This window comes from Lagopus leucura, unplaced genomic scaffold, assembly GCF_019238085.1.
Source record: "Lagopus leucura isolate 7727_CA_CO unplaced genomic scaffold, USGS_WTPT01 Super-Scaffold_100009, whole genome shotgun sequence".
Classification (NCBI taxonomy): domain Eukaryota; kingdom Metazoa; phylum Chordata; class Aves; order Galliformes; family Phasianidae; genus Lagopus; species Lagopus leucura.
Window position 1 is genome coordinate 20,499,713 of NW_024962266.1, and position 27,709 is coordinate 20,527,421.

Genomic DNA, 27,709 nt, shown 5'->3' on the forward strand with positions numbered 1-27,709 from the left:
AAGTGTTCTAAAGCAAACATTTGTGATTCAATACAGGAATGCTGCTTGAAAAACCAAGATAGTTTTTCAGTTTGTGTAAAGATTTCTCTTCTAAACATAATTGTCAGTTCTGTCAGAGAATTTAGTTCGTTTCTACTGTAGAACCACACAATGAGCATAATCTGGTAATGAGTCAAAAAATGGAGAGCAGCATTTCAGTAGTTTTCTTTCTGAAAGTCTTAATGCACAGGACGGGAGAAGATTTCACAATAGTTTAAAGCTTGTATTAAAGTCTGTGATGTTGGCATGAGACCATAAAGAGCTGCGTGGTCAGTCTAGAATGAAATGGCTGATCTGCCTAAATATGCTGTTGTTCCGTGCAGTTAACTTTCAGCACGTTTCCTCTCTAATTCGGCTCACTGTTTGAGTATTTGCATGTTAGAGCAAGAATGAGAAGTGCTGGAAACTCTCAGGTGGGAGGGGAAGAGGAAGAAAGCGAACATTTCATTTTGGCAGCAGCGTGGGCTTGACTTAAACAATTGAAAATACAACCAGTCTTATTCTCTCCTTCCTTTACCTGGAAAAAGATAAACACACTGATGTTTGAGGTTAAACTACGTAACTGTTGGCTGAGTACAATGGCTGAAGATAGTAGTGGTCTTTTTTTTTTTCTCTTGAACAGAAGTATGCCAGGGAAAGCAAACAGGAGGAAATGGGAAAATGAGGAGGGTATTCTTCTGTTTGGATATAATGCTCTGTAAATCTTCAGTCTGAAATTGTAACGTCTTCCATAACTTGTTGCTGCATCTTAGTGACTTTTCAGTCCGCTATAACCTGATACAGGAGGGAGGAAAGAGCTCCCTCAGAGTTATTTTGACTCCATTGGGTAGATGAAGTGTAGATCATAGAATCACCGAGTTGGAGGAAAAGACCTACAAGATCATCCAGTCCCACTGTCCACCTATCAGCAGTAGTTCTCAGTGTTGCCATGTTTAGACAGATATTTTAAATGCAGGTTGGGAACATATATAGGATTTGAGGCATGGTAGGAAAAGGCTTTAGCATCAAACTCCATCGTGAAAACAATTCTACTTCAATGAGAGAAACAGATTTCAGAGAAATAATAGTGACTGTAGATGACAGAAGATTGTGCATGCAAACTGCATGGTTCAGTTTGCCTCTCAGTGGAGATCTGTTGTCTTGAATTCAGGCTGTGCAGTTGGTGGCTCCTTGATTTCCTGGAAAAGGTTCTGTTTTGTTTAAATGCTAGCTGCTTTGTGGAACTAAAAGGGAATATTGACAGCTGTGTCTTACAGAGAATTAAAGGTTAATCTAGTTCTCGTGCACCAGCATTTTGAATAGTTAGGTAATTCCGTGCCTAGAATTGCTGTAGTATCTTTGCTAGTGCTTTACTGAGATAAATACAGCAATGTGTGTTTCTGTAGTTCTAGAGCTCTGCAGACAACAGTAGGTGTTGTATTTACATGTAGTCTTGAAAATGAGCAAGCCATACAAACCACGTCTGCAGCTGTAAGCAGCTTTGAATGGGACTGAGAGTGAGGTACCAATAAGCTGTGTCTGCTAACTGGCATTGGGGCTTTTCATCTCTCTCCCCGTGATTCATTCCATTAATGTGTACTTGGTGCATTGCTTGTAGTTCTTACAGAAAAATAACGTAAACAAAATTACAACAGAAAAATCACACCCCCCACATGGAATTGTGGATAACCACACTGAGTTCTGCAAATATTGTAGCAGCTTTAATTAATGAATGTAATACTTTGTATTTAATCCTAAGGCCAGGTGAAGTATTTGCAGAAAAATAGCCTGCTGCAAAGGGGGGTTTGTGCAGTACGTGTGATTAAAGATGGAGGCTTCTTCCTGCTACTGAGTGCAGCAAATGCCTTACAGCCCCCTGCGATTCCTCCCGGAGAACCTGAGCATGTGATCATCTGTCAGATGCAGCCCTGTTCACCGGGCCTGGGAGGGAGGGGTGGGGAATCAGTCTGTCTTTTTCCCCTGTGTGAATAAGTGCCTCTAAAATGTCATGCATTGTTTTAGTGTGGGAGATGATGTCTAAGGTAGTGTACCATCAACAGCCCGCGTTTCATCTCTGGGCTGTGCAAATAGAAATTAATTTAGTCTGCCAATCTTAATTTTAAGGAAAATTTTGCAGACTGTAAAACTGAAGCAGAGTCTGACTGACCAGAGTTACAGAGGAAGTCATTTGGAAGCTAAGAATGGAAACCCAATATAAATACTTTTTTCACTTGTGTTTTAACCACTAGTCTCTGTCTTCCTATTGTGAATAACACTGCATGTAAGAGGACACTTCAGGCTTGGTGCAGTCAGGACTTTGACTTTGCTTCTCTCTTGTTCTGGAAATTTACTGTTTGTTGCTTTTAAAAACAGAGTTATATTGACTAGAGAAAATACACTGAGCAGATCCTTTTAATTGATTCCTGTACTTCCTGCAGCAAGGTGCAATGATGTGAGCCTCTTGAGATAGGAGCTGCTCTTCTGCTGTGTGCACAGCATGGGAGATAAGCATCTACATTAATCAGATGTAAAGGAGGCTTGGGAAGGTGACAGAATGTTTTGCTTTTGGGATGATGTGATGCTGCTGACCGATGAATTTTCTGTTAGAAAATATTGATCCCTGATCCAGAATGAAACAGTGATTAAATATACACTGATTTCTGTTCACAGCTGAATGAAATCTGCTGCTGAATGTTGCAGTGGTGGGGAAAGCAGGGTTGTCTGGTTGGCTAGGTTATCTAGGAGAGGTAATATTTTAAATTATGAATATATTGTCTTCAGATTTTTTTAAAGTTGCATTTAAAGGACTTTGCAGTGTGAGCATTCTCTCTATAGGGCAGCAAAATGTTGAACTGGCAGCAAATGATGTTTCCTTTTTAAGCTGCGTGAGGTATAGAAAGGCATAAAAGATAGAAGTCTGTTTCTAAAAGGTTTTGAATTTGCCAATTGCCTAACAATGAAAGTAAGCTATTAAAAAAAAAATACTAGCAGAGGTAATGAGCTCACAGGTAACGTTGTTTTACGAGTTCTAGCTTATTGAAACTTTGAATCCATTTTCTATTTACTGATTGTTTTCCACATGCAGTATTTGCTTTCTGCATTGTATCGTGGAATTGGAAATTTTTTTGAGAGCAAGTTGATGGTATTTTGCTTTTGTTTCTAAAGGAAAGCAGCTGCTTCCCTTATCGAATAGTGTCCACAGTGGAGTGGGACAGACGATCTGGCAGCCGCCTGGAGACACCTCTAACCTGGTCCGCATGAGAAACCAGTCTCTGGGACAGTCTGCTCCTTCACTTACTGCTGGTCTGGTGAGTAAGGCTGCGTAGACTTGATGATTTTGTGTTGTAAATCAAAAGTAGTGTGATCCCGTGCTTTGGTTCGTTTACCTCCCTCTCTTTATGAATGACTGTCTCATTCATGTTACGTACGCTTTTTTAGGTTGGAGGTGAATTAGAGAGAGTGTATTCACTTTTTTTTTTTTTTTTTGACAAAAAGCTGGAAAGGGAAAAAATGTATGTGTGAAGAACAACTTCTTTGTGAGGAATCTCCTTCTTGATGCTTCTTAAGCTGATTCCTGAAAGAGAGATGGGAGCATGAGAACCTGACCGTTTAAAACAGCTTTAATTGGGAAACAGCTTTCTGAGTAGCTGCCTTGATTTATTCCCCTGGAGAGCAGCTAGGGGGCTGAAGCTGCAAGGGATAACTGTCCATGGAATGGGAGATCTGGAGCTGACATCTGCTTTGCTGCATGGTTTCTGTCAAAGGCGTTTGGTAGAAATGAAGAATGCTGAAGAAAGCTACGTCTGTTCAATTAGCATTCTCTAAGAGCAGAGCATTCTGTGTGGGAAGGAAATTCAACGGGTTGTAGTCATGATTTTGCTGCAAACCAAAAGCAACATAACTTTTGTTTTCAGATGTTCCTTATTTCCTCTAATTATTTTACATTCTGAAGTGTGAGAAGAAAAGCACAGGAATAGGAAAAGGCATCCGTCAGCTTCTTGTGAGCAGTCATATATGCAACATGAGGTGTTGATAAACAGTAAATGTAAAGCAAAGCTAGAAGCTTTTTCTGTTGAATTTCCATGCCTTGTCTGTTTAACAAGTGTTACTGAAATGAAGAAGTGGTCTGTCAGTTGCACTGCCTTCCAGGGCTGTGTAAGTAATTTGGTAAACATCTCTTATTCTGTAAGACTGTTGAGAAGCAATGATTCCTTAAGTAAAAGGGTGTACCTCATATTTAGCCCTAAGACTGTGACCCCTCAAACTTTTGGGGGGAATCCTAGGCAGTTTGGTACTGCTGTGGGTTTGAAAAGAAACTTAAATCTTTACAATTAAAAAAGCCATGCATTTGTGTTGCTTAAAACTAATTTTGATTTTACAGTGACATATTAGCACTTAGCTTTTTTAGATGAGCTACTGTGCTGATTTGATTTAGTTGTATTACGTTTTAGTTTGGTGCCCGTCAGTAGGTACTGTTCTATCAGTCTGCCTCAAATATCTGTTCTTAGCAGTGGTCCTTATTGCACTGTACGAATAGAAAATACAAATTCTCACACGAACATCGAAGTATTTGTCTGATGGGGACTTAAGGATGAAAAAAACAACGCATTAAAGCACAGACTTGTTCTCTAGTGGTAGGCAAATGCCTTGAAGCTTTATAGCTCAAGTTAATGAAAATAGCTGTGCTTTAAAACAAAGCTCTGTTCTCATTTGTACAATTTGGAGCAGTACGTTGTTGTTTAACAGCTCTGCACAACTCAGTGAGCTGCAGATGTGTTTGCATTGAATGCTGCATATTAGTAAGTTGTATTCTCAGTTTGCCATGGCAGAGTTTGTGCTGTCCATCAAATGCTCTGATATGATACGCAGTGTCCATGATTTATTTTAAAATAATAATCTAATGAAAGCAGACAAATTCAGCTATAAATCCAGTGTTTGTCCCTCTGTGTTATTGCTAGGAACTGAAGTCTGCAGCCATTTTCCTAGTTCTGTATACTTTATGGTGGGCTGTATGTTAATTACAGTTGTAGTTAATTAAGCCTCGAATTTTTTTTGTATGGAATAGGCTTCTGAAGCAATGAATAAAGAGCTGATCATAAGATGAACTCCTAATTAAATGCAGCGAGTCCTGGGATTTTGGTGCTGCTTGTATGTTTGCAGCTCTTTTAATATGCTTGTGGTATTGAAGTATGTTTCACAAATTAGAACAGCAAAAGGTTTCTTGCCAGTATAATTAATCTTCTTAGAAGAATAGCTCTATTAGGAGATGAATAGGTTCAGTAATGCAGTGTCATTTTAATGTGCCAGCCCTGATTGTTGAAGCATTTAATTCTCTTATTATTTGTTACTAATACAATAGATGGATGCTAGGGAGAAACTGGGAGTGTGGTACTGGGAATGCACAGTGCTCAAAGCTGTGTGCGTTGCGTCCCCACTTCATAGCCCTGTAGATATCAGTTTTCCTTTGCTAAATGGCTTTGCTGGCACTCAGTAGCATTTTTTGTTTTTTCTTCCAAGCACTAATAATCCTATGCATTGTTTGCTGTGTTTAAATTGCATTTTCTTCAAATTTAAAGTATTTGCAAAGTGGAACAATGAATTAAAGATAGTAGCTATGGAAATAGTTTGCAACTTCAGAAACAAGAGTGGTAGCTGGATTACTTATTAGCAACAGCTCAAGAACTGGAAATCGCATTTTAACATGCTAAATTTTGTAAGCACAACTTACTGTTAGAATCTTTCAGCTCTTTGCATGTGTGATGGTCTGGATCAATGTGTCTGCATAGCATAGTTGATTCTTGATTGAAGGAAGCCTGCAGAGACCGAATGCTGAGCATTGGTGCTGTGGAGTGACAGATGATGAACGTTTCTCTGTGCCTTGTAAGTATGTGGGTGAGGATTTTGGAGGATGACCTTCAAAGCTCATCACTACTGTAAGACAGATGGCTCTCATTGTAGTAGAATGACATTTGGTGGGGAACATCCTGTGATTTTTATTCCATATTTAAGACTTTTAAATCCCTGAGATATCCAAGGAAGTAAATGGAGGGAGGGAGAGAATTCTTGGGCATTGTCTGCTCTCAAGACCCAGATGCAGTAAAAACCAAACGGAAGAATGGTGATGGGTGGGAAAATGTGTATAAAGTGTGTATATATGAAACAGATAATGTGGAAAATAGTTTGGGATTCATTTGTCTGAAATTTTGGCTTGAAGACATTGTGCCTTGAAAGGAGTTAGAACTTGGCCTATGCTTAGGTTGACAGAGAATCATTGGAAATAAGGATGCATTCCCTTATGAAGAAAAGCATAAAAAGCATCAATATCTACTGATTTCAGAAAGGATAAAGTTTGAGAGGACAGTACTATGAGGACAGATGGGGAGGGTCTTTATTGCAAACACTTACTTTAACAAAACTGAATGAATGGCTTTTGCCAAAAGCAGTTTATTTCAATGCCGTAAGGTATTAATATTCCAGAGTTGGGGTGTGTATGTGTTGTGTGGATGGACAAAGGGTGGGTTTCCTTTCCTTTATATGTTGAAGATCATGGAATTGTAGAATGGCCTGGGTTGAAAAGGACCACAACGATCATCTAGTTTCAACCCCCTGCCATAGGCAGGGTCACCAGCCACCAGGCCAGGCTGCTCAGAGCCACATCCAGCCTGGCCTTGAAGGCCTCCAGGATGGGGCATCCACAGCCTCCTTGGGCAACCTGCTGCAGTGTGTCACCTCTGGATGTGCTGCTCAGCTGATGCACCACACTAATGTCAAATAGATATTGACAGTTGTGGTGAGAAAGGCTTTTCTGACGTGTGGTTTCTGCACCCTTGCCTACCAACATCTTATTAGAGAGCAGCTCAAGCACTTGTGAAGGAATCTGATAGTGTGCTACCATGAATTACAGTCATAGAATCACAGAATATCCCAAGTTGGAAGGGACATCTTTCATGCATTGCTCACAGTCTGGTGCTTGGAAAACTTAGAGATGTTCCAAGAATAAGAAACCACACGTGTTACTTTTGCCAACTGTGGTGATGAGAAAACACTTGAGAGAAGCCTGTCATTGGAAAATGTGATACTTCCCTGAAAAATGTTGGGCCTTTTTCTCCTCCTCTTACAAACTGTGGTTTTCTAAACTGCTCCCTGCACACAACTGAAGTTTCCTGTGCCCCTTGAACAGGGAAACTGATCAACAAAATGATGCAGTTGTGTTTTCCGTGCTGTTGTAGTGTGTCGTTTTGCCTTCCCCCGTTTTGTTCGTTAAGGAGTAATTTATCAAAATAAAAGCCTCTCGGATTTTGGATCTGGAGGACAGAAAGTCTCACATGCAAGGACTTGATGTTACACCAGAGAACTTCCTGTGTTGAATACCACTGAGCCTGTGATGCTCCCTGCTCAGCTGTGTCTGTTCTGAAGGCTCACTTACTGAAAGCCTTGTGGATTTGGCAGTACTCAGTGGAAGGGGCCAAGTGGTCCTCAGGGCAGTGAGGAGTTCTGCTGGCAGTGAGGTAACTGGGACTTCGCCCCATGGCATGTTAACGTTGGTGTCCAAGATGAGGTAAGCCCAGTAGATGGAGGAGAGAATAGTCAATGTTGATTTTCTAGATTTTTTTTTTTTTAACTCCTTTAAGGTGTTTTAGATAATTCCCATTAAATTCATTTTAAGACTGAAACCAATTGTTAATATCTGTAAAGCCTCGTGAGGTTTTTTTAGTCCTGTTCTGCCATCTGCTGGTGGGCATGTGGCAAATAAAAGAAATTAAACCCCAAGATTTAAGAAACTATTGCTAAAATGTTCTTAGAGATGCTGGTGTTAGTGATACTGAAGCACTGCAATGTTATTCATGGGATTGTGTTCAGCAGTAACTTCTTGCTAGTAATCTGGCTTTTCTGTATATATATTTTTTGGCTGGAGTATGAATTAGTTTTGTATTTCAAAATACCATGGCTTGCAGTGTTGTTTTTCTGTTACCAGAAAATTGGTGGTTGGGACAGGTAAGAACAAGACAAGATGTTTTTATTTTGTGGTTACGTAAGTCATTGTTTTTTGTGCATTTTTTGGGTCAGAATCTGCATTGCCAGGCTGTGTTTTGGCGTGTGAACTGCTAGGTGGTGCTGAAGTGCTGGAGGTTCCATCTCATCACGGTGAGCTGCATTTTTCAGCACAAAATGACATCATTGTTATCTAAAGAAGTGCAATAGCTGTTTTCCAGTGTACTGTAGCTCCTGTTGGTGCAATATCACCATAAAGGCTAGCAACTGATAAATCCTGGCAAAGTGCAATGTGATGTGAAGTTCCATCTTTTTATACTGTTTCGAAAGAAAATTCTTGCAGAACACATTTGAGAAACTTGTGAATGAAAAATGCTCATTCAGGTTTACAGCTCATGAAGACTTCATACTTGATCTAAGGAGTAAAGAACTTTCAACACTTGATTGCAGAAGTGGGATTTAAGTTTTATATTGTTGACAAAGTAGAAGATAGCAGAAACCCATGGTTATATGAATGCATGGATATTTTCATTACTTTGTGAATTCATGGAAATTGCATTTTAAAATAGTAGTTGAGGGGGAAAATGTAAAAATGTGAGATTGGAAGTAAGTGGGTTTCCAAATTAAGGTCATGTTAAGACTAAGTTTATGGATATTAATGAAAAATTTGCATTTGCTTACACTATGAAGTCTCTGATGAGTAATTGAGAGAGGGTAAGTTTTGTAAATGTTGGCAGATGTGGCTGTGAGGAGGTGAGATAGAAGGTAAGTGTTGCTTGAGGAACTAAAGCAATGTCTAAGCTTGTTTCTTGGTTTGAAGGAACTGGATTTGAGGGAGAAGTGGGGAGGAAGTTCCAGCTAGGGAGGGGTTGAACGTGTTGTGATGAACTGAATGGTAAGACTCAAAGTGAGGACAAGAAACTTGAATCTGACAATGCAGAGCAGTGAAGAGTGAGGACTTTGCAGAGGAGCAGACAATACTACGAGCAAATTGCAGAAGAGCTTTTTTGAACATACTTAAGAATTCAGAGCACTGGGCAGCGCTTAGAATGCTTGCGGAGATTTATCTTTGTCACAGCTTTAAGGCAGCCCTGGTGGGAAAACTAAAGCGCGTATCTGCTATAATTCTGCATATTTTCATGACCAATTCAGGAACGTGTGCTTCACAGTGGCATTCAGAACTGATAATCCTGATAGGTTTTTCACCAGTAAATGTCATTCTAAAGAACTCATGTGATCTGAGTGAAAGACAGCAAATAATTGCGATAAATTCTGACCCAAAGTTATACTTAATGTACAGTGCACACATCTCACTGTGAACAAACTGCAGTCTTTTCAGGTCAGCTTTTTTTATTTTTTACTCCTTTCTGTTAAGTGAATTTCATTTTGGAGTGAACTCATTGGCTCAAAGGAGATCTTCATACTCAAAAGAAAAATTTGAACGCTCTTCTGTGTAACCTGAGGCTTGGCATCATAGGAAACTATGAATTCATAAAACTTGCCTTGTGATAATTGTTAGGCACTGGACTGTCAGTTTGAATGATTGCAGTTCTCATTATCTTCAGATGCTGTGTGTTACTTTTTGTCTATGAATATGTTGAATTGATTTTTGGCACACGCAGCCAGTTCCGCTCCTGACAGCAGCGCTATTGTAGGTGTGAAGTGAGAAACTGCTGTAGCGTGTGTGGAAAATGAGCTTTGTTGTTTGCAGAGCTCTGGGGGGCTTGAGACAAAATACAGGGAGTAATTCAGACCATTTTGAATATACTTGTCACTGGAATGGTGCCTTGTTCCAGAAGTGTTAGGTGATTCTTTCTGACCTTTACGCAAGAACATAGCAGTGCAAGCAGCAAGAATCTCAAATTTAAAATATTCTGAAGTAGCTTCGTGTATTTTGGTGATTTTTTTGTTTTTGTTTTAAGTAGATATTGCTATGGAAAGAGTGTGAGTGAGCTGTCTGCATTTAGTGTTTTAATATAGCTACCTTTTCTGTCTGGTAACTGTTTCCTAGGGTGTGGTAGGGGATAGGAGGGTCTGTCTTCAAGCATGCAATAGTTTGGTTGTCTGAGTTTCAAAGTGCTTCGTTCCAGTAATGCAAATGGTTTTGAGCTTGAAGATGTTGATAAAAGCCCCCTCAGTCCTTGACTTAAAAAAAAAAAAAAAAAAAAAAGCTTTGGAAATGCTGTAAAAAGCTTTGGAAATGCTGTAAAAAGGAGCATAATCTGCTGTGTTTGGCTGCCACTTTTTTGTTCAGCGTGTTTTGCTCCAGTGTCTTATTTTAGTTTCTCCAGGGCGTGCAGTGCTGTCCCAAGCAAACAGTTCCAGCTCCAGAAGCACAGTGAGGGCTCATCTGACTGCTTTGAGGAGCATGGAGTGTGGTTGTTTCTCTGCCTCACCTCTGCCCAGCTGTAGTTCGGAATCTTGCCCAAGAGTTGATCTGCAGCCCTGTCTGCCTTGTAATTACTGGAGGAGAAGAGGTGATATCTCTTGGCAGAGGTTGGTTTGGCCTTGCAACTGAAGCAGGGCACCAAAGTCTGAGACTTATGCAACTGTTCTGATACCTGACCTTTGATAACCTAGGATACAGGGAGCTTAAATCATTTGGTCGTCAGTAACGCTGGGAATAAATTGTAGCTCACAGACTTCCTATGAAGCTCAGGTGAATAATGCTTGGAGAACTCAAACGGACAGGGCTTTCTGTGTAGTGTACCTGCATCACTCATTTCTGATTCTGTTACAGTTATTGCTTAGATTCAGAAATCAGTCGTTGAAAGCAGGAAACACCTCGGTCTTTTTCAGGTCTTCTACTGCTGTTGCCAATCCGGGCATTTCTGTGGGCCTCAACTCTTCAAAGGTGGGAACTGCAAAGTCCTTCTGTGTGAGAAGATGTGCATGCAGGCAGAAAGCTGTCACGCTAGCAAGCTTGATTTGAAGGCAGGACCTGTAGCTCTTCCCTTTGCTGGCTGACACTTTGTCTGAAACAAAGCAGTCTACCTGAGCTGCCTGACCAGCAAATAATGTGGAATGACTGATAGAGGTGCTTCTTGCTTTTGTTATTTATTGCAGAGACCAAGTTTCCATTGGGGGTAAAAATAAAAAGAGATTCTGTGTACATCATGAATGTAAAATGGTGTCGTGTTGAGATGGTATTGCTGGTATGCAACAGTGTGTGCCAGAGTTACTTTAAGTTACTTTAAGTTACTGGCAAGGGGAAAATGTTTATAACAGAGGGTTGAAAAAGTACTGAGTTCCAGATCTGTCATAAAGGAATGTAAAATGTAATTAACCTAAAATAACCTTTAAAAAATTCTTGAGCCCAGTAAATTAAATGAGCTGTGGAGATAACTTAATGAGAGGTTTTAATTTTGTATCTTAAATAATATCCTCTTAAAATCTCCCAATTTTGCTTTGTAATGGAATCCGCTGAGACTCGCACGTTCTCACAATGACCTCATGATTGAGTAACATTGTTAATATAGTTGGTGCCTGTTGGAGGGGTAAGGTCTGGGTTAATGGCAGCATTTGTTCTTCAGCTGCTTGAAGCCACAGAGCCCCACTTGAAGATATGAATGTTTGAACTTCATTATTTTAATGTGCTAATGTAGTACAGCAGCAGTAAAAAGTAGTCAGATGATGAACTCTTGTTGCAGAGTTGCACAATTTGTCCATGAAAATAAATCATTGTGTGAAGCTTGAAATTAAAATTCTCTGCCTTGGATTTTAAATAAAATGTGCGACTTCAAGCCTAAGGTGGGTTCAGCTCAAAAGTAGAGGTATTTGGGTCCCTGTAACAAAGAGCAGTGCTGGAGGATTTGTTTGCACAGATCTGGTTGTAGCACACACCACAGGTTCCACATTGCCTTTTAGAAGAGGCATCATTACCTGTTTGTTACAGATAGCTAACTGTGGAGGTGCTTCTGGACAATTCGCATCTTGGATCTTCCAAATATTGATAATAGAACTAATTTACGTGAGGAGCATTGCCAAGGAAAGTGTATGGTGTGTTTAGTGTTGTGTCAAGAATCCAAAGGTTGAAGACAAAGGTCAGGCGTTCTGCTCTCATTTCATCAGTGCTGTCGGCCTTGGCTGCCAGTTTGCAGCTCTGCATACTGTGCTGTGTGTGGTGTGAGCTAGAACCCGTGTAGGACTCCTGCCTGTGCTGAGGTCCTCCTACTGTGTTCTTCTAAAAGCTCTTGGTTTTGTTTTTCCCATTCCTTCCCCTGTCTCCAGAGAGCAGGAACAAAACTCCCCACAGTGAAAATCCATTCTCTCCATGCAAGAGTAACTAGAAGAGCTGTGAATTCAAAGTGCTTTGTGCGCCAGTTTGCTTCTGCTGTGACCTCCTTAGTGCTTTTTCACTCTAGCTTCTTTGTGCTGTCATCAGCTAATCTGGAAATGTTCAGGTAAAAGCTATAGTGTTGTATCTTGTATCACAGTTTTTGCTTAAAATTTGCATCTGGCTTTTTTTATCCCACAGTAACTGGGTCTCATGCAACGTCTGTTTCTGTAGTATCTCCTTGCTATAAATGAACAGTGTTCTGAATCATGAGCTTTCGACCCATAAGCTCTTTGATTCTGCTCAAATGACAGTTTGCAATATAAAATTACATAACTGGTTGTTTTAGGGCAATTTTGTTGTTTTAATTCACTCAAAACATGTGGCTTTCAAAATCAAGTAAAAATAGTGTTCTGAGTTGAAAACATATCTAAGATTTCCTTTAGAAGTGATGTATCTAATTAGAACAAAGCAGGCTAATGAAATAAAGAAGTTTAGCAAAATAAACTGAATGTTCTTAAAAGAAACAGTTCATATGAGTGTGTATCAGTTCAGGTGCATCTGAACAGAGAGGAGAAGTACCATGCCAGCATTGTCAGATCATATTGATTAGGCATCAGCATCAATCCTGTTTGAACAGGAAGCTGTTTAAAATAATGTACTTTCCAATGACATCTTATTTTCTAGTGGATGATTTGTCTGCTGACATATTTATTTTCTTGATGCAGTTTACATACTGTGCTGAAGTTGTTGCAGACTGAGAAATGTTTGACTTATGCCAGACATAGAATAGGAGGAAAATCAGATCTCATGGCTGATGTGAGTGTGTAGAAATATCAGGTAACATTTACAAGCAAAGCATTGGTCATTTAAACACCAGCTTCATTCCAGGAAGACAGTCTAGCAAAGGTAATAGAATGTTTCTCTTCTTTTGTGCTAAAGATTATCTGGCAGCCAGTTACATTTGGGTTAGTTTTAAAAAGAAAATGGCAGCAGAACTTTGTGTACATGAGGCACTGAGAAGATTGAAGGATCTTGTTCCATGTGGGTTGTTGTCAGACAGATCTGTGTACCAACTTCCCCCATAAAGTGTCAAGAATAGATTAAAATCTACTTAATTGGAAGGGTATTTGGGCATTAAAATCAGCTCCACAATGAGGTTGTGGATTTCTGTAATCGTTCTGGCTGCTGAGTTCCTCTGGTCGGTTTTACCTAAAAGTGAAACTGCTCTTGTTCCTGGCTTTCTCTTAAAATTACTACAACTTGTAGTGAAGTATTGTGGTGCCTGTCTTCTTTAATTAACCACTGCATTAATGATGCACACCCTTCTATCTGCTCTCTGATTTCCTTTTTAGTCCTACTATCGACGCGTCTTGTATGTCAGGCTTTGCTTGTGTTATATGGAATCTCCATCTGAGAATGGCTGTAGGCAACCTTAAGTAATTTTTTTAGCTTTGCTTTTCTTTGCACATCAGGAAACTTCCCTAGCAGGTTCCTGAGGTTTAAAAGTAGGTGGTTGCAATTTCACATTCTGGAGCATGTAGTGAAAGGTTGGTTAAACTCCATTTTGTGCTAACTAAAATGGATGAAGTTCTATTAAACTCCATTTCATCCAAGCTGCATAATTGAGCTCGCCCTTTTTGTTAGAAGCTGGCATTTTCTGCTGAATCCCTCTGTCCAACGTAGTGAGAAGTGTATAATATTATCCACCAACCACAGGTATAACTAATTTGTTTGCTATGTTTTTCAGATAATTACTTTAATCATATAAAATGCTTGAATTCTGACCTAATTCTGGCTGTCTCGTTTACAGCTAGTTCTTGTGTTCTAGCATTTTGTCTTCAGAAAGAAAAAAAAATATGTGAGGAAGGCTAAGCATGTTGGGATTGTGGCTGAGTGCTGCTGCATGTTTAGGGAGCCCTCTGACCTCAGCTGGATCCAATTAAGTAGCAGTAACCTGGGGTCTGTGTTGCCCACTGGGGACCAGGGGAAGTGATGCTGACTGCAGTGTGCTGAGGAAGCTCAGCCTCTGTAGAATGAAATTAGTGGCAGTTTTCAGTTACTTATACGTAGACTTTGAGACACTGGCAACATTGCTTTCAGTCTTAGCTGTGCTCAGTTCTAGCTCAAAATGTAAGTCAAAAATCCAGCTTTTAGTAGCAGCTAAAATATATGCAGGAAGAGCTTATAAGCAAATTAAAAACACACACAAAAAAAGACCACACTGAAGTTTCATTCAAATTCGAGTAAGCAACCTGGTTTAGGATGAAAAAGCATTGTTGGGGAGCAAGGAACCTCAGCAGAGACCTGCATCTCTATAGTCCCCAGGGAACCGAGTTAAGGATCTCCTGTTAGAGACACAGAAATGCTGAGTTCCTCCTTCCCACCTGCAAATGAGAGTTAAGAATGGTTAAAGGGAAAGTGGTTACTAACAGGATAAAGGAGGTTGACACAGCTTTAAAAACAATTCAGGAGTGAAATGTAAACTACTAATTGTGCTGTGTAACCTATTGTTTAACATAATTTCAGTAGACAAGAACCGAAAACTGGCAAAGGCAGTACTGGTATTTCCAAAAGCAGAAAAGGAGACCCAGAAGAGATCTGTGGAATCGGCCGTGTGGCTGTTCTCTTTGTGCTGCAGTTGCCTGACTCCCAGTTCTTAGCAGTGTAACCACTGGGTTGTGGTAAACAAAATGTGAATAGAGCAGCCTTACAGTCATTCACATAGCCCTGACAGTGCTGATCTCACAGTTTATATTTTGCTCTTACAGTAAGTTTGTCATCAGTGGTTTTATATTTATTTCTAGGTCATCAATTAAAATGCTGAATAATCTTATATGCATGACTGTTCTCTTGACACAAAATGGTCCTATTCAGTAGTGATTCATCTTCTGACAGCTACTTTTTAAAATCCAATGGAATGACTGGTTCTTAATCAGACAGTTTTGCTGTTTCACAGAGATTTTTTTTTTTAATGGAGTTAGCAGCAGCAGAGGCAGTATTTTAACACACACAGACACCATCCAAAAGCACCTAAGAACTCTTCTCAGAAATTGCAGTGATGTATTTGGAACCTTATTTTCCATAACAACCTCAACAACTGATGTTACTTCTACTTTTGTGCTTTAATTGGAAATGTTGATACGGGATTAAAATAATTATTTTGCCTGGGATTGACATCGTATGGGCTTTGCTGAAACCTCCTGGATAATCTGCTTTCTGCTTAACTCTTGCTTGGCAGGGCAGGAATGGGCTTTTTTAGACATTTCCCTTGTGCTGCTTGTTGCAGGAGCATTACAGGTGGTAAAAAGAGGGAAAGTGGGCTGCTAGTGTGGGGAATTCAGGAGTGAGGCTTCTCCAGCTGGCACAAAACAGAGCAGACTTCTACAATAGACTGATGCTGATGTCAGAGAGCTTTGTGGTTTATTTAGAACCATGCTGTTGTTGTTGCATCCTTCCGTCTTAGCTTCTGTTCAGTTGTGTTATACCTCATTGACTTCAGATGGAAACCTTCTTCTTCAGCTTCATTGCCTCTTTTGGAAAGTGTCTCCCTCGATTCCACGTGACTGTGAAGATTTGCATTTGATATGAGATCATTCTGCCAATATGGTGTTTTCTTACTTGACGATGTTGGCAACTCCAGAAGATTCCTTTCAATATTAAGCCTTTTGCCTTAGCAGATGATTTTTCGGCATATCACTGTGGATTGCCATTGGTGATGGCCTGTTTTCTTCTGTGAAGACCTAATGTTTTGGTAGAATTGAATTCTGTTTTTTAGTTTATTTTTTTGCTATCATAACCTTGTCCTGTATCCTGTCAGACTCAGTATGTTACCAGCTTTCTGAGAAGCTGCTTTTGTTGATGTGTATGAAAAAGACTCCGCTTTCACAGGAAGAATTTCCTCTAGTGATGATGCCGAGACTCAGAAGACCAGGCAGTGTTACGGCTTTGTATTTGGTTGTAATCAAACTGCCTCTCACCATCATTTTGTCTCATTAGAGCCGGAACAGCTCTGTGGGTGCACATGGCACGCTTTGGCATTGCTTACAAATTTCCCTGAAGCCAGTGGTGCGCGTGGTCACGGCTGCAAGAAACATTGAGCAGTGGAAACCAAAGTTTAAGCAATTGTTCTTTCTTTCCTGGTAACTTGCAAGCCGCTGGCCGTTTTTAGCCAGGCTTAAGGAGGGGAAGAAATGTCAAAAATAATTGCGATTGCAATTTCATAAGAATTGGAGCAGAGTAGGAGCCACCTCCGTGCATTCTCTCTGAGTTTTGTGGTTCTGCCTGTTGTGGTTTGACAGCGCTGGCTGACGCAAATGTCACAGAGCGCGCGGCCCTGCGGTCAGCTGGGGATGTGCTGGCCCAGAGCGTGCAGGTGAAGTTGGAGAGCTGACCTTGCATCTGAAAGGGCATGGGAGGAAGCAAGGTAACAAAAAACAAAATGGAGCCTGCAGGAAACCTGGTGTTCTTAATTCTGCTGCTTGAGAAGCAACTCGTAAGTATTGAAAGAATTTTATATCCTTCTGTCTCTAAAAACATTGATGTTAGTGACCTGACTTTGGGCAGTGTTGGAAGGACAGCTTTGTAAACACTTCTTGTAATGCTTGCCCTCAGTTTGCTAGAGGGAATGCCGGAAAGCTGATGCAGCTAATGGAAGATATTTCCATGTGCCTTTTTTTGCAGCGTTCTGTGGTTGCCCCACCCTGAGCTGCACTGAAATGTTAGCGCAGGGAAGTGACAAGGGGCTTCCCTGGGCTGTAAATCCAGAAAGCAGGGAGAAGAGGAACCCTCAGATTTGGCTGTGAGTGCAAAGCGCGCTTTTGGCATCATCTGCATTTGATTTCTTTGCTTTTCAGGACTTAAGACATTAAAAAAAGAAAAAAGAAAAAAAAGTATTCTACAAGCTTGAAAGAGAGACTGTTATCTAATTGGCTTTTGGTTAGGAGGATACTGATTTCTAGGTCAATGTAAAACAAATGAGCATTTAAATTGAAGAGGAGCAGCTGTTCCAAAGCCCCTTTCCACAGTGCCTGGTTTTGTTAAGGATAATTATGTCTAATTTTAAATTATGATAGCTTTGAGTATTGAGCTTTGCCTTGTTACATCCACTAGCTCATTCTCCTTCATCTTTAAGAATGTTCCATCATGGAGCTAGGTTTCTAATTTGATTTATTTTCTAGCCTCTTGAATTGTGAAGAGAAATACAGCTTTAAAGGTTTTTTCAGTGCTTTTATGCAACTGTTGCCATGCTTCCACTTTCTTTTTTGGGATCATAAAACAGATACAATATTGTCTAGTGGGAAGATACTGCTGAGAAAATACATATTTGTGTAAATGTGCAACATTTTTGTTTGCATTTTTAGCTTGAAAATGGAAACCTTAGGTTCTAGTTGAAAAATTCAAGAAAGCTCTTCAGTTCTTATAAGGAAACATATGCTAAAGATGTCCTGGGGATTGCATAGTGCTTGTTTCAATTAACACATTGATATTTCCTGTCAGTTCTTGAGACAAAAGCCAAGATGACAATTCAAATGACAAGTGAATCTTGTATTTTAACTTCATACTGGGGAGCTTAGATTTCTTTTCTTTTTTTTTCTTCCCCAGAAAGATTTCAACTTTGAAGCTCGGTGTTGTCTGAGTAATTTGGCCACAGGTCTGAACTCTCTAAACGGCACGTGCTGTAAATACGTAACCAAGCACATCTGTTCTTATCCAGTGGTTGTTGCTGGACATGGCTGTGTTGTAACGGCATGGAAATGATTGTGTGCATGAATTGAATTTGTAGTAAGATGTAATTATAATTTGCAGGAACTGTGATTGACGTGTTTTTCTGTTTAATGTGAAATCCAGACATTTCATACTGCTTTTACCTGCTGCTTTTATGGAAAGAGGTTGCTTTCATATACCTTGCATTCGATGGGCAATCCATCCATATTTTGTAGCTTTTGTAGAACCAGTTTCTGTGTGTGGCTTCACAGTGTCTTTTCTATGAGATTCTTAAAACTCCCAGTTTTGTTGTTTCTATGAACTTTTCAGTAAATGTGAATAGCTTTTACTGGCAAAATGGGACAAGAATTGGTGTTGGGTCCTTGAGCTTTGGTTCTTTCATATCCTGATTAAAGGTATTCATCGGTGATGTTGAAGTCCATGTCTGTAAAGCATGAGGGCTGTGATAGAATCTAGTAAAGGAGCCCTGATGTTGGCTGTGTCATTGCACTTACTGAACAGGAATTCCATTTCCTAACGCTCAAATTTGCAGTGATAACTTCTCCACCAATCGTGAAATGTTTCATTTTAAAATAGGAACTGTATTTGAAATGTAACATCAGAGCAGCTAGTTTCCATTTTGTTCTAATGCCAGTTTAACTCCAGAACAAGAACGTTTACATAGTGAGTATAACATCTTATGTAAATATTAAAGTTTAGTTGAAGATTCCTTTCCAAAGATGTTAGCTTTCCAGGGGGCTTCAGCCAAGGATCTTACTTCTGTCTGGAAGCTTGTGTCTCTTCTGCATATACCGTCTATGGTACAGGATGAGAGCAGTTGGGCTGTAGCTGAGTGAACCATTTCCTCCACCCTTGTCGACAGCAAATTTACATTTGTATGGCAGATGAGTGGTGCTGCCTTCCGTGGTGGATCGAGTGGGGGAGGGGGCAGTTCTGCACAGGAGTCCAAGCCTAAGGATCTGAAATCATGCAAAAGCGTGATGACGGTGTAAACCTTGGGGGTTTTAGGCGGGTTTTTTCCTTCATTGCTTCTTCCTATAACCAAGCCTCATAGCGGAGTTTATTGTGGTTCAGAATGATTTCCTATTACCATTCATTGTTAATGCAGGGCTTTGCTCCAAAGGTCTTAGTTTCTCAAATTGCCTCTTGTAAATAGGCAGGAAATCCAGGAGCAATTCAGACAAGCTGTCAGGCGAGTTTCCTTTGGTTGACTGCCAAGTTTCTTTTTTTTTTTTTTTTTTTTTTTAAAGTTACCTCATCAACCAACCTTGTTTTGGTAGCCTGTCAGTTTGTCTCAAAGGGATACGTTTATAAATCTCCAGATAAACATAGCTTGATCAAAAGAAATAAATAAAAACCCCAGAATACTTAAGCTTCATATTGGCAGTCAAATCTTTGGCTCATTTTGGTTGCACAGGCAGACATCACCAAAGATTTAAGGGAAAGATTCCATTGAAATTGACAGCTGATAATCTTCTGGAAAGTGATCTTTCACAGCAGGCAGTGTGTGGTGTGAGGAAATGTTATGTCTTTAAGGATTGCCACTGCTTGGTGTCCGGTTGTTTTTTAGTTTTTACTGAGGAAAAAGAAGCGTTTTGAATCATGAAAAATGTGTATTTTTAATCTGAATGTGCTAGATTGGGGAATTGTTCTTCCAAAGTTTTCTTGATGATAAAAGCCTACAATAAAAAGCATTGTATAGATAACCAAAATCTATGCTTATTGTGATCTGGTTTTGCTCTTTGTGTGGCAAGTGATCCATGAATGGATGGTTCTTCATTGGATCATCTTGTGTGCTGTTGACTTCCTCCACACCACATCTCCAGGTTACAGGGTCCAAGTTGTACTGAGAGGATTTCTGCAGCAAATACTGAATATCACGAGTGGCTGAATGTGTCACCTGGGTGAGCTGTCAATTGTCACTGGTTTTAGAACTTGGGAGTTATGAGTTTAAGGTGTGCAGCTGTTGAATTCATTTAGACTAGGAAGTACATGAAGCTTTGGTGCACAGTGTAATGATCTGATTGCCAAGGGAGCATTGACTGGTTTTGCTTTTGTAGTAGTTGCAGGTTTCCTTTCTGATACAGTGGTACAGACCTCAGAAGATAGCAGGATGCAGTGACCTGAAAGGGCTACAAAGTCACAACAAAACAAATTGCTCTTCGTATTTTAGTTCTTAATAAGCTGGGTGAAACATTTTCCACAAGTATTGAGTGGGTGCTACTAAAATGCGTTGTGTAAATCTGTATAGAAGCTTGGAAGTGCACGTGTATATACACACGCTAATATAGTAGATACAGATTCCTCTGTTAATTATCTCCCTCCTTTGTAGTTTCTTTGGTGATTAGAAAATGTGAGTAATAGGTTAATAGCTCCACAGCTTCTCAGTTGTTGTAAGATTCATTGTACATCAGAACAACTTCATAGCGTCTTCCTGTGGTCATTACTATCCTGTGAAATTGGTATGCCTTTAGTTGTCTTTCACTGCTATTCAAAAATCCTTGGGCTATAGAATAAACTGAAAGAACAGTTCCTTTGATTATACTGCAGTTATCAGATGGAAAACTTTGGTCATCTTCAGACATAGTTATTGGAACTGTTCTAAACTTTCAGATTGTTCTGTAAGATGAAGATCTGTTCTATGCTTATGTGAATTGTCATAGCTATCACCCCCATTTCAGAACTATTGTTCAATTCACCCCTTTTCTGCTACCCCTAGTTCCTTTGTGGGGTTTGTCATTTAGGATGCAGTTCTCACTAGATACCACTTACATACCTTCCATGTGAGTAAGAATGTAGAATCGTGGAACGGCTCAGATTGGAAGGCACCTTAAAAATCATCCAGGTCCAACCCCCTTTCCGTGGGCAGGGCTGCCACCCACCAGACCAGGCTGCCCAGGGCCCCGTCCAACCTGGCCTTGAATGCCTCCAGGGCTGGGGCACCCACAGCTTCTGTGGCCTGGAACAGTTACACTGGGTTAGCACATTAACTTGTCTCCGACAGACACCTGCAATCAGCTGCTAAGGCAGAATCCTTTCCCAGGATACTTGTAGCTGTTTGTGGCTTTCTATCTTCAGCATACTTTTCTGTTTTGAGAGTTCTTGGCGGATTCTTCAATGAATTTGTCGGAAGGCTTTTAGCCCCGCTGCTGAACTTTTTGTGCTTTTTATGGCAAGAAATGCTACAATGTGGCTATTGTGTGAAGCATTACTTCCTTTTGTTTGTTTGGAAAGGGCTGATGGCTTCATTTAATTCACCTGGTATTGGAAAGTTGATAAGCTGTCCTTGCCTACTCATCAAGCTAGCCATTACAGGAACATGTTTGCTGGAAGGTCAAGGCTCTTTCCATTTTTTGATGCCTTCGAGTCAGGAACGAATAGCTTTTTTCAGAGAATGCTGCAGCCAAACACTATTTATCTGGGGCTCTGTAGAGAAGGTCACTGGAAAAAAACTTATTTTCTGCTTATACAGAAAGTCACATGATGTCCATTTCAGACTGTGGTAGAAAATAATTGTGTGTATGTTGGTTTTCTTTTTTTTTTTTTTTGGCACTTTTTTTTTCTTCATTAGTTGAAAAAGTGCTGAGAATTAAGCCTTTGGCACAGCTCTGCCTTTCCTTCCTGATGCACAACAGGGGAATACAAGTACATCTGGCTTATAGTTTCTCAAAGAATGTAAATTGTCCTACATTGACTTTTTGTTGTCTTTTTTCAGTTGTGCCCTACTTAAGATTTCAGTGGGAAGTGAGGAGGTTCAGCTCTGGAATTGGTTAATGATGTCCAGGTGATCCTGGTACTTCACTACCTTTACTCCTCATCTTCTCTCCTTGGTGCAAAATCTTCCCCATATTTCAGTTAGTGCAATAGAGGAAGGAAGCATTGAGTTAGGAGCTTGTCAAAGATTATTCACCAGTAACTTCAGAAAGACTGCCAAAAAGAGGGAGGCTAATATATTTTTTTTTTCCCTTGAGTGAGGTTGAATGCTAAGTAGATACTTTAATTCTTAAAGGGTTGGAAGATTATGTGAGTCCTCTCTTCTGATAAGCAGATATGATATTGGACGCTTCATAAATTGTGCCAGCATCTGGAAACTGTTGGAGAAATTTGTTGTATGACTTCTTATATAAATGATAAAGTTCTTTTTTATGTACTTTGGTTTCTTTAATATCCTTTAGTAATGCTTATCTTAGTGAAATCTTTTCTGCAGGTATATTTTCATCTTTGATTGGAAACTCATCTGCAGATCTCTTAATATGTTCAAATGATTGTCAAAGGATGGCACCGAATCTCCTCTCCCACCCTTTTTCCTGATTGCTTTTGTGGGTTTTCTTCCTTTTGTGGAAGGAAGAAGAGGGGAAAAGGGGTGACTGTCAATAGTTAAAGAGGAGGGAAGCAAAAGGTAGTCACCACACTTAAGATTTTCTTGTGGAGGTTTTTGATCTGCCATTTACAATCAGAATTGTTTGCTCTGAGGAAAGGAAGGGGAGAAGAAGCTGGAGGAGAAACCATGCCTGCTTCTTCACAGCAGTTCTGATTGGGATCCCTGCCGCAGGAGCTGGGTAAGTGTGGCAGGCAGCCAACTTGAAAGCATTCTCCTCAAGAAAGCCTGAAACTTGGAAGAGAACAGATGATTCTCATGATATTTTGAGACCCGTGCCAGCCTCAATCAGTTATCAGTCACTTGTGAAGACATTCTGAGAATTGGCAATGCCTGAGTATTGAGGTAAATAATCCAGGAAGGATTAGATATTTATGTGCTAGTCAGAATGTTTCCAATTTTATTGTAGAAATAAGTGGAACTTATTTGTATTAGATATAGTTATATGTATATAAAGGAACTATAAATATACGCTATTGTGTTATCAGCCTTACAGTGTTTGATTTAATGGTTGGTTTGGGAAGAAAATACCATGTGAAAGGTATCGTGTAATTGTTCAGATTGCTTGATTTCCCCTCCCAGTATATTTTCTTTAGTCCAGGTGGCCTCAGACAAGAAGGAAAATCAATGATCCAGTTAATCTAATGGCCTACCATAAATACTCATAAAGTTTATTACAGACAAACGTAAACAGCAAAATGCATGTAATGGATGTGACTGCGCGTGCCAAAATATTTCTGTGGGATTTTATGTGAAAACAGAATCTATTTGATGCTGATTTCTGCAAAGTGCAGTCATGGTCATAGGATTAGTTTTCTGAAGAAGCTTATTTGATGGCAGAATACAGGAAGTAACACTGAAATCCCTCACAAATATTATCAGAGTCGAGAAATCCAATCACCTTAGGTTTCAGCCTCTTTTCTTGGGGGCTTGAGCTGCATTTTCCCGCTGCTGTTCTTCCTGATGCCACATTCTCAAGTTCGCATGCGGAGCTGTGTGTCTGGCACCACGCTTCCCACTTGGATTTGCAAAAGCAGATCCTGTGCCTTTAAAAGCAAGCGGCTCACCGAGTTGTTTGCAGCACAGCTTTTTATCCCGTACAGTATACTCCATGCAAATGAGCTCCCGCTCAGCCCTGCGTGCCTGCCTGCCCTGCTGGGGAGCTCACAAAGGCTCCGCAGACCTCATTCAGCATTCGCCTGTTTAAATCGGCAGATGGAAGGAGGTATCGGCGAGATGAGGATTTATTAGCTGCTCACAATAAAAGACCACACTGGCTCTGCAGAGGATCAGAGAAAGCCTGGTGAATGGGATTGAGTTGTATCTGCTTTCAGCTGACTTTACAATGATGCGTTTAGCTCATGTGACTCGGTCACTTAGCGTGAAGATCAGCTAAAGATTTCCGTGTAAATATCTACTCCGTTAAGCACCAGCAACCTGTGTGCTTTTATGGAGACGTTTTTGGTTTGCAGCTGTCACAACTGTGGGAGCAGCAGCGTCTCATCGAGCCGTGCTCGGCAGCCGCCGCTCCGGGCGCATTGTTGGTGCGTTTGCTGAAAGCCCCTCGTAAACACAGCTCTTGGTGAAGTTTGGTTTCTTGCGTGTGCCTGCTGAAATCCTGCAGAGGCTGAAGTTGGGCTGCTTTTAAATACAGTATTTATATTCAGAAACTATAAATAGGCTCTTCTGAAGCTTTTATCTGGGGATGAAATCTGTTGCTTTAGCTTTCCGCTAAGAAATTGTAGGTCATTGCGGCGCTTGGCGATATTTGCAGCATCTCCTTTTTTCCCTCTCTGCCAGAGGAAGGACAGGGGTAGCACAAAGATTCCATGAGATGCTCAGCGATTGGGATGAATGCATCTAGGTTTTTGTTTATTCCAGGGCTGTTTGCAATAGCTGCAGCTCTTAACACCTTTTCTTTTTCAGCACAGCTCCTATTTTAATACGCGAATGTAGATAATGTACAGCAAGGGAGAAAGTCTCTTTTGACCTTGCTGGAGTTGAAGGTACAGGCAAACAGAAACTGCAGGGCAGGCTGCAGAATTCTCAGCTGAGGGCTGCTTTTCCTTTTTTTTTTTTTTTTTTGCCTTTCCGCCATGGATGACGAAGAGGGAAGGCTTTCTTAAGACAGCTCTGTCAGTGATGAATAGATGAATGAATTCTTACATGTTCAGAACTTGCAACATGTGTTCCTGACCCCTCAGCACCTAAGAGAGGCAAGATCTCAGCAAGAAGCTCAAGAATGCGCCGTGCCTGCTGCGTGTGAGAAGGAGAGCAGCATACCTCAGAGATAGCCGAAACAAAAGCGGGTGCGATGGTATCTCTGACATGGGCTTTGTCATACAAAGGAGCAGAGGAATTCAGAATTGGGAAAATTAAATTTAATATTGTTTCATTGTGATTTTTTTCTAATTTTAAATAGCTCCGTTCCCTCTCTGTCCACAGAATGAATTTTTTAGCTGTGTGAGTGTGCAGGTTTTTCAGGTTTTTTTTAATGAAATGTGACCTGGATTTTGTGAGCTTATTATGATCGGTAACTGAAGGCAGCTGTTGCAGTTTGCGGATCCCTTATGTAGCTGAAGTACATGGAAAGAAAGCAGAAATAAGCGTGTGGGGGATCTGAATTAAATTCCACTCTTCGGCCTTATGTGGAGCTGTGGATTATTATACATTTCTGGACAGTTGTGTATATGAAGGGAAAGAGACATCCAACCTTGGAAAGACTTAGGGAAGTCAAACAGATTTTTTTCCAATGCGACCTGCTAAATCTGTCACAAAAGGGGCAGGCAAACTGACAGACAAATAGTCAGAGACCCTGGCTGCTGTTCTTCATGACAGGGGAGTGAAAGACCGCGTCCTATTTTTAGAGAGTGGATGGAGGAGGGGCGGAGAGGGAGAAAAAGTTTGAAAATAATGGACTTCTCTAACAGTTAGGGAGCAAAACTGGCCAGCAGCAAGGGAGGCAGCGCCGCGGGGATATGGATGACTCCAGTATTCTGCGGAGGAGAGGGCTGCAGGTAAGTGCAACTTGTCTGTTTTGTGCAGCTGCCTGCAGCGTCAGCGTTCTCAGAAATGATGACAGTCTTTCATGGTAAATCAAGTCAGTATGTGTGCAGTGCTAGCATTTAAGCTTGCTTGTTTTCACCTAGTGCACGTATACTCATCAGTAGAAGTAAGATTTTTGCATGAAGTTATAAAATACGTTTTGTTAACTTGCTTTAAATTTCAGTCTTGTAAAGCCTTTTGAAAAACATTCTTATGGAAAGAGGCAACGTCTGAACTGTAAGGCTTACCTCTATTTGAAACTTTGGTTTTTGGAGGTATTTTAAACCTTGCAAAGTGACTTTTCTGACTTGCCTCAGAATAGCCATTTTAGCTGAGCGTTACTTAGAAATTAAATGAGAAAGCAGAGTGAGTATTTTTAATCTATTAGAGCTATGCTTATTTATTACTTCAGATGCGTAGCAATCCAAATACAGATGCAGTGCTACAGAAAAGCAGTTCTTCAATATCTATTTTTTATCTATTTTTTCAACAACTGTCGTTACGCTGACACAGATTCTCCTGCGTTTTGTTTTAAGCTTCAACATCCCAGTGAAGTTTTGTGAAATTGCAGTGCTGTGACAAATGTGGTGATCTGTGTCAGTGTCAATGGGGTGTGATGGCAGAGCCGATTCTCTCTGAGTAAAATAGCTGGAAGTGAGAGAGCTCCCAAATCTGGTGTGAACTGGAAATGGAATCAATTTTTGCTTGAAAGCACCATATTCCTTTTTTTTGCATTGTAATGTGATATAGCCTATTACATACATGCTGGCATAAATAATTGTTTATAGACCATGAAGCTTGTCCATTAAACAATAAACAAAACAGCTGACAGGCACAGTTAATTTCACTTCCTTTGAGGCAAGTGAATTCACCATTTTGAAATGCTACCATTCATAGTTTAGGGACGCTTTAAAGTAATCAGGGTGTTACTGTTGCACTACCTGCATGTGCTTTGTCTCACCATTTTAGTTACTGTACGTTTTGATTTTTCTTTGTGCCAGCCTATTAATTTTTCTGAGATCTAGTTTCACATAATGTGCTGCATCAATCACAGCGCTGCTATGATGTGCTAGTTCATTTGGTCAGCATAAAACATCTTGCATTCCATTTTTCTTTAACTGAAGTATATAGGATTGGGACTATTGTTTTCAGTGATGATGTGTTCATTACTTGGGACTTTGTGAAGAAAATTGTTCCTGACCAGAGAAAATCTAAATCATTCCCTGTGTGTTGATTGTTCAGAGCCTAGAATGTGAGCTTAGAATGTCTGAGATGTTGCATCTGTGTGGCCTGTGGGGGCGTGGTTATTATATTTAGTAGGAAAAATTATAGTAAAATATTTCATACCTTCCTTAATAGTAAATGCTATCTAAGAAGTTGGTTCAACTCTGGAAATAAAATTAAAAAAAAAAAAAAATTCTAATATGTTTTTTCTTCATTTTTATTCTTTATGGTATCACAGATTTGGGATGGGATATTTCTATAACGAAAGTTTGTTTTGACAACGTAGATGGAGGTTTAACTGGAGAATAACATTAATTGCACTGGTAAAGATTTCACTCAAGAAGTCTTACAGTTTTGAAGCATGGTGAGAAACACATTAAAGTTGAGTAAATATGTTAAGTGTTTTCAGGAAAGCCAGGGCAGCTTGTTACACCAATGGAGTGAACTGCTACGTCGGGGCAGACTCTGGTTATTTCTGTGACCAGCAACAGGCCTGGAACTGACCCATGGATGTTGCAAGTTTAATGAAGAATTTGAGTTAATATGCCTCTCCTCTGTTTCTCTGCACCTCTGATGGGACAGAAAAAGCTCCCCAGCTTTCCTAAGGTCCCAGCAACCCAAACTGTTTTCTCTGTTGCTCTGGAAGACGTTACTTTGCTGTTGAGCTGGAAACGATCATGGCAGGGAATGGGAAGGGAATACTGCCATTAGACTTGAGATCCCCGTGGCTTCTGTGGAGTGTCTCATGGTAAATGTGCTTCTGGTGGTGTTTAGCTTTGCCTGCTGTCAGCCCTTCAAGCGTGTGGTTGAGGTTAAAGCCTGTGTACTGTGAAGAAAGAGAAAAGTTAATTCGGTGTGCTCTTGTGCCACGCAGGATTGGCACACTAACACCTCATTGGCCAAAGCAGTCATCTTCATAATAACAATGAGGGATAAGTGTATTGCAACGGTTTTCATCCCACATCAATGATTGTGCTAATTAGTTCCAAAAATAATCCTAAAAGCTTCACAGAGAATAAAAAAATAAAAATAAAAATAATAATAATAAA

General features: G+C 40.3%; 1 protein-coding gene across 8 annotated transcripts in view; it reads left to right on the top strand.

Moving 5' to 3' along the window:
- The window catches only part of MAST2 (microtubule associated serine/threonine kinase 2), a 187,017-nt gene that overhangs the window by 37,555 nt on the left and 121,753 nt on the right, over positions 1-27,709 (top strand). For 6 of the 8 annotated variants that reach the window (XM_042873336.1, XM_042873337.1, XM_042873338.1 and 3 more), the window contains one exon: positions 3,184-3,326. In XM_042873336.1, coding sequence (XP_042729270.1) covers positions 3,184-3,326 — 143 coding nt within the window. Of the gene's footprint in view, positions 1-3,183; positions 3,327-12,401; positions 12,414-25,067; positions 25,409-27,709 lie in introns of those variants that run through there. The other 2 variants (XM_042873340.1, XM_042873342.1) reach the window with 2 other exon arrangements.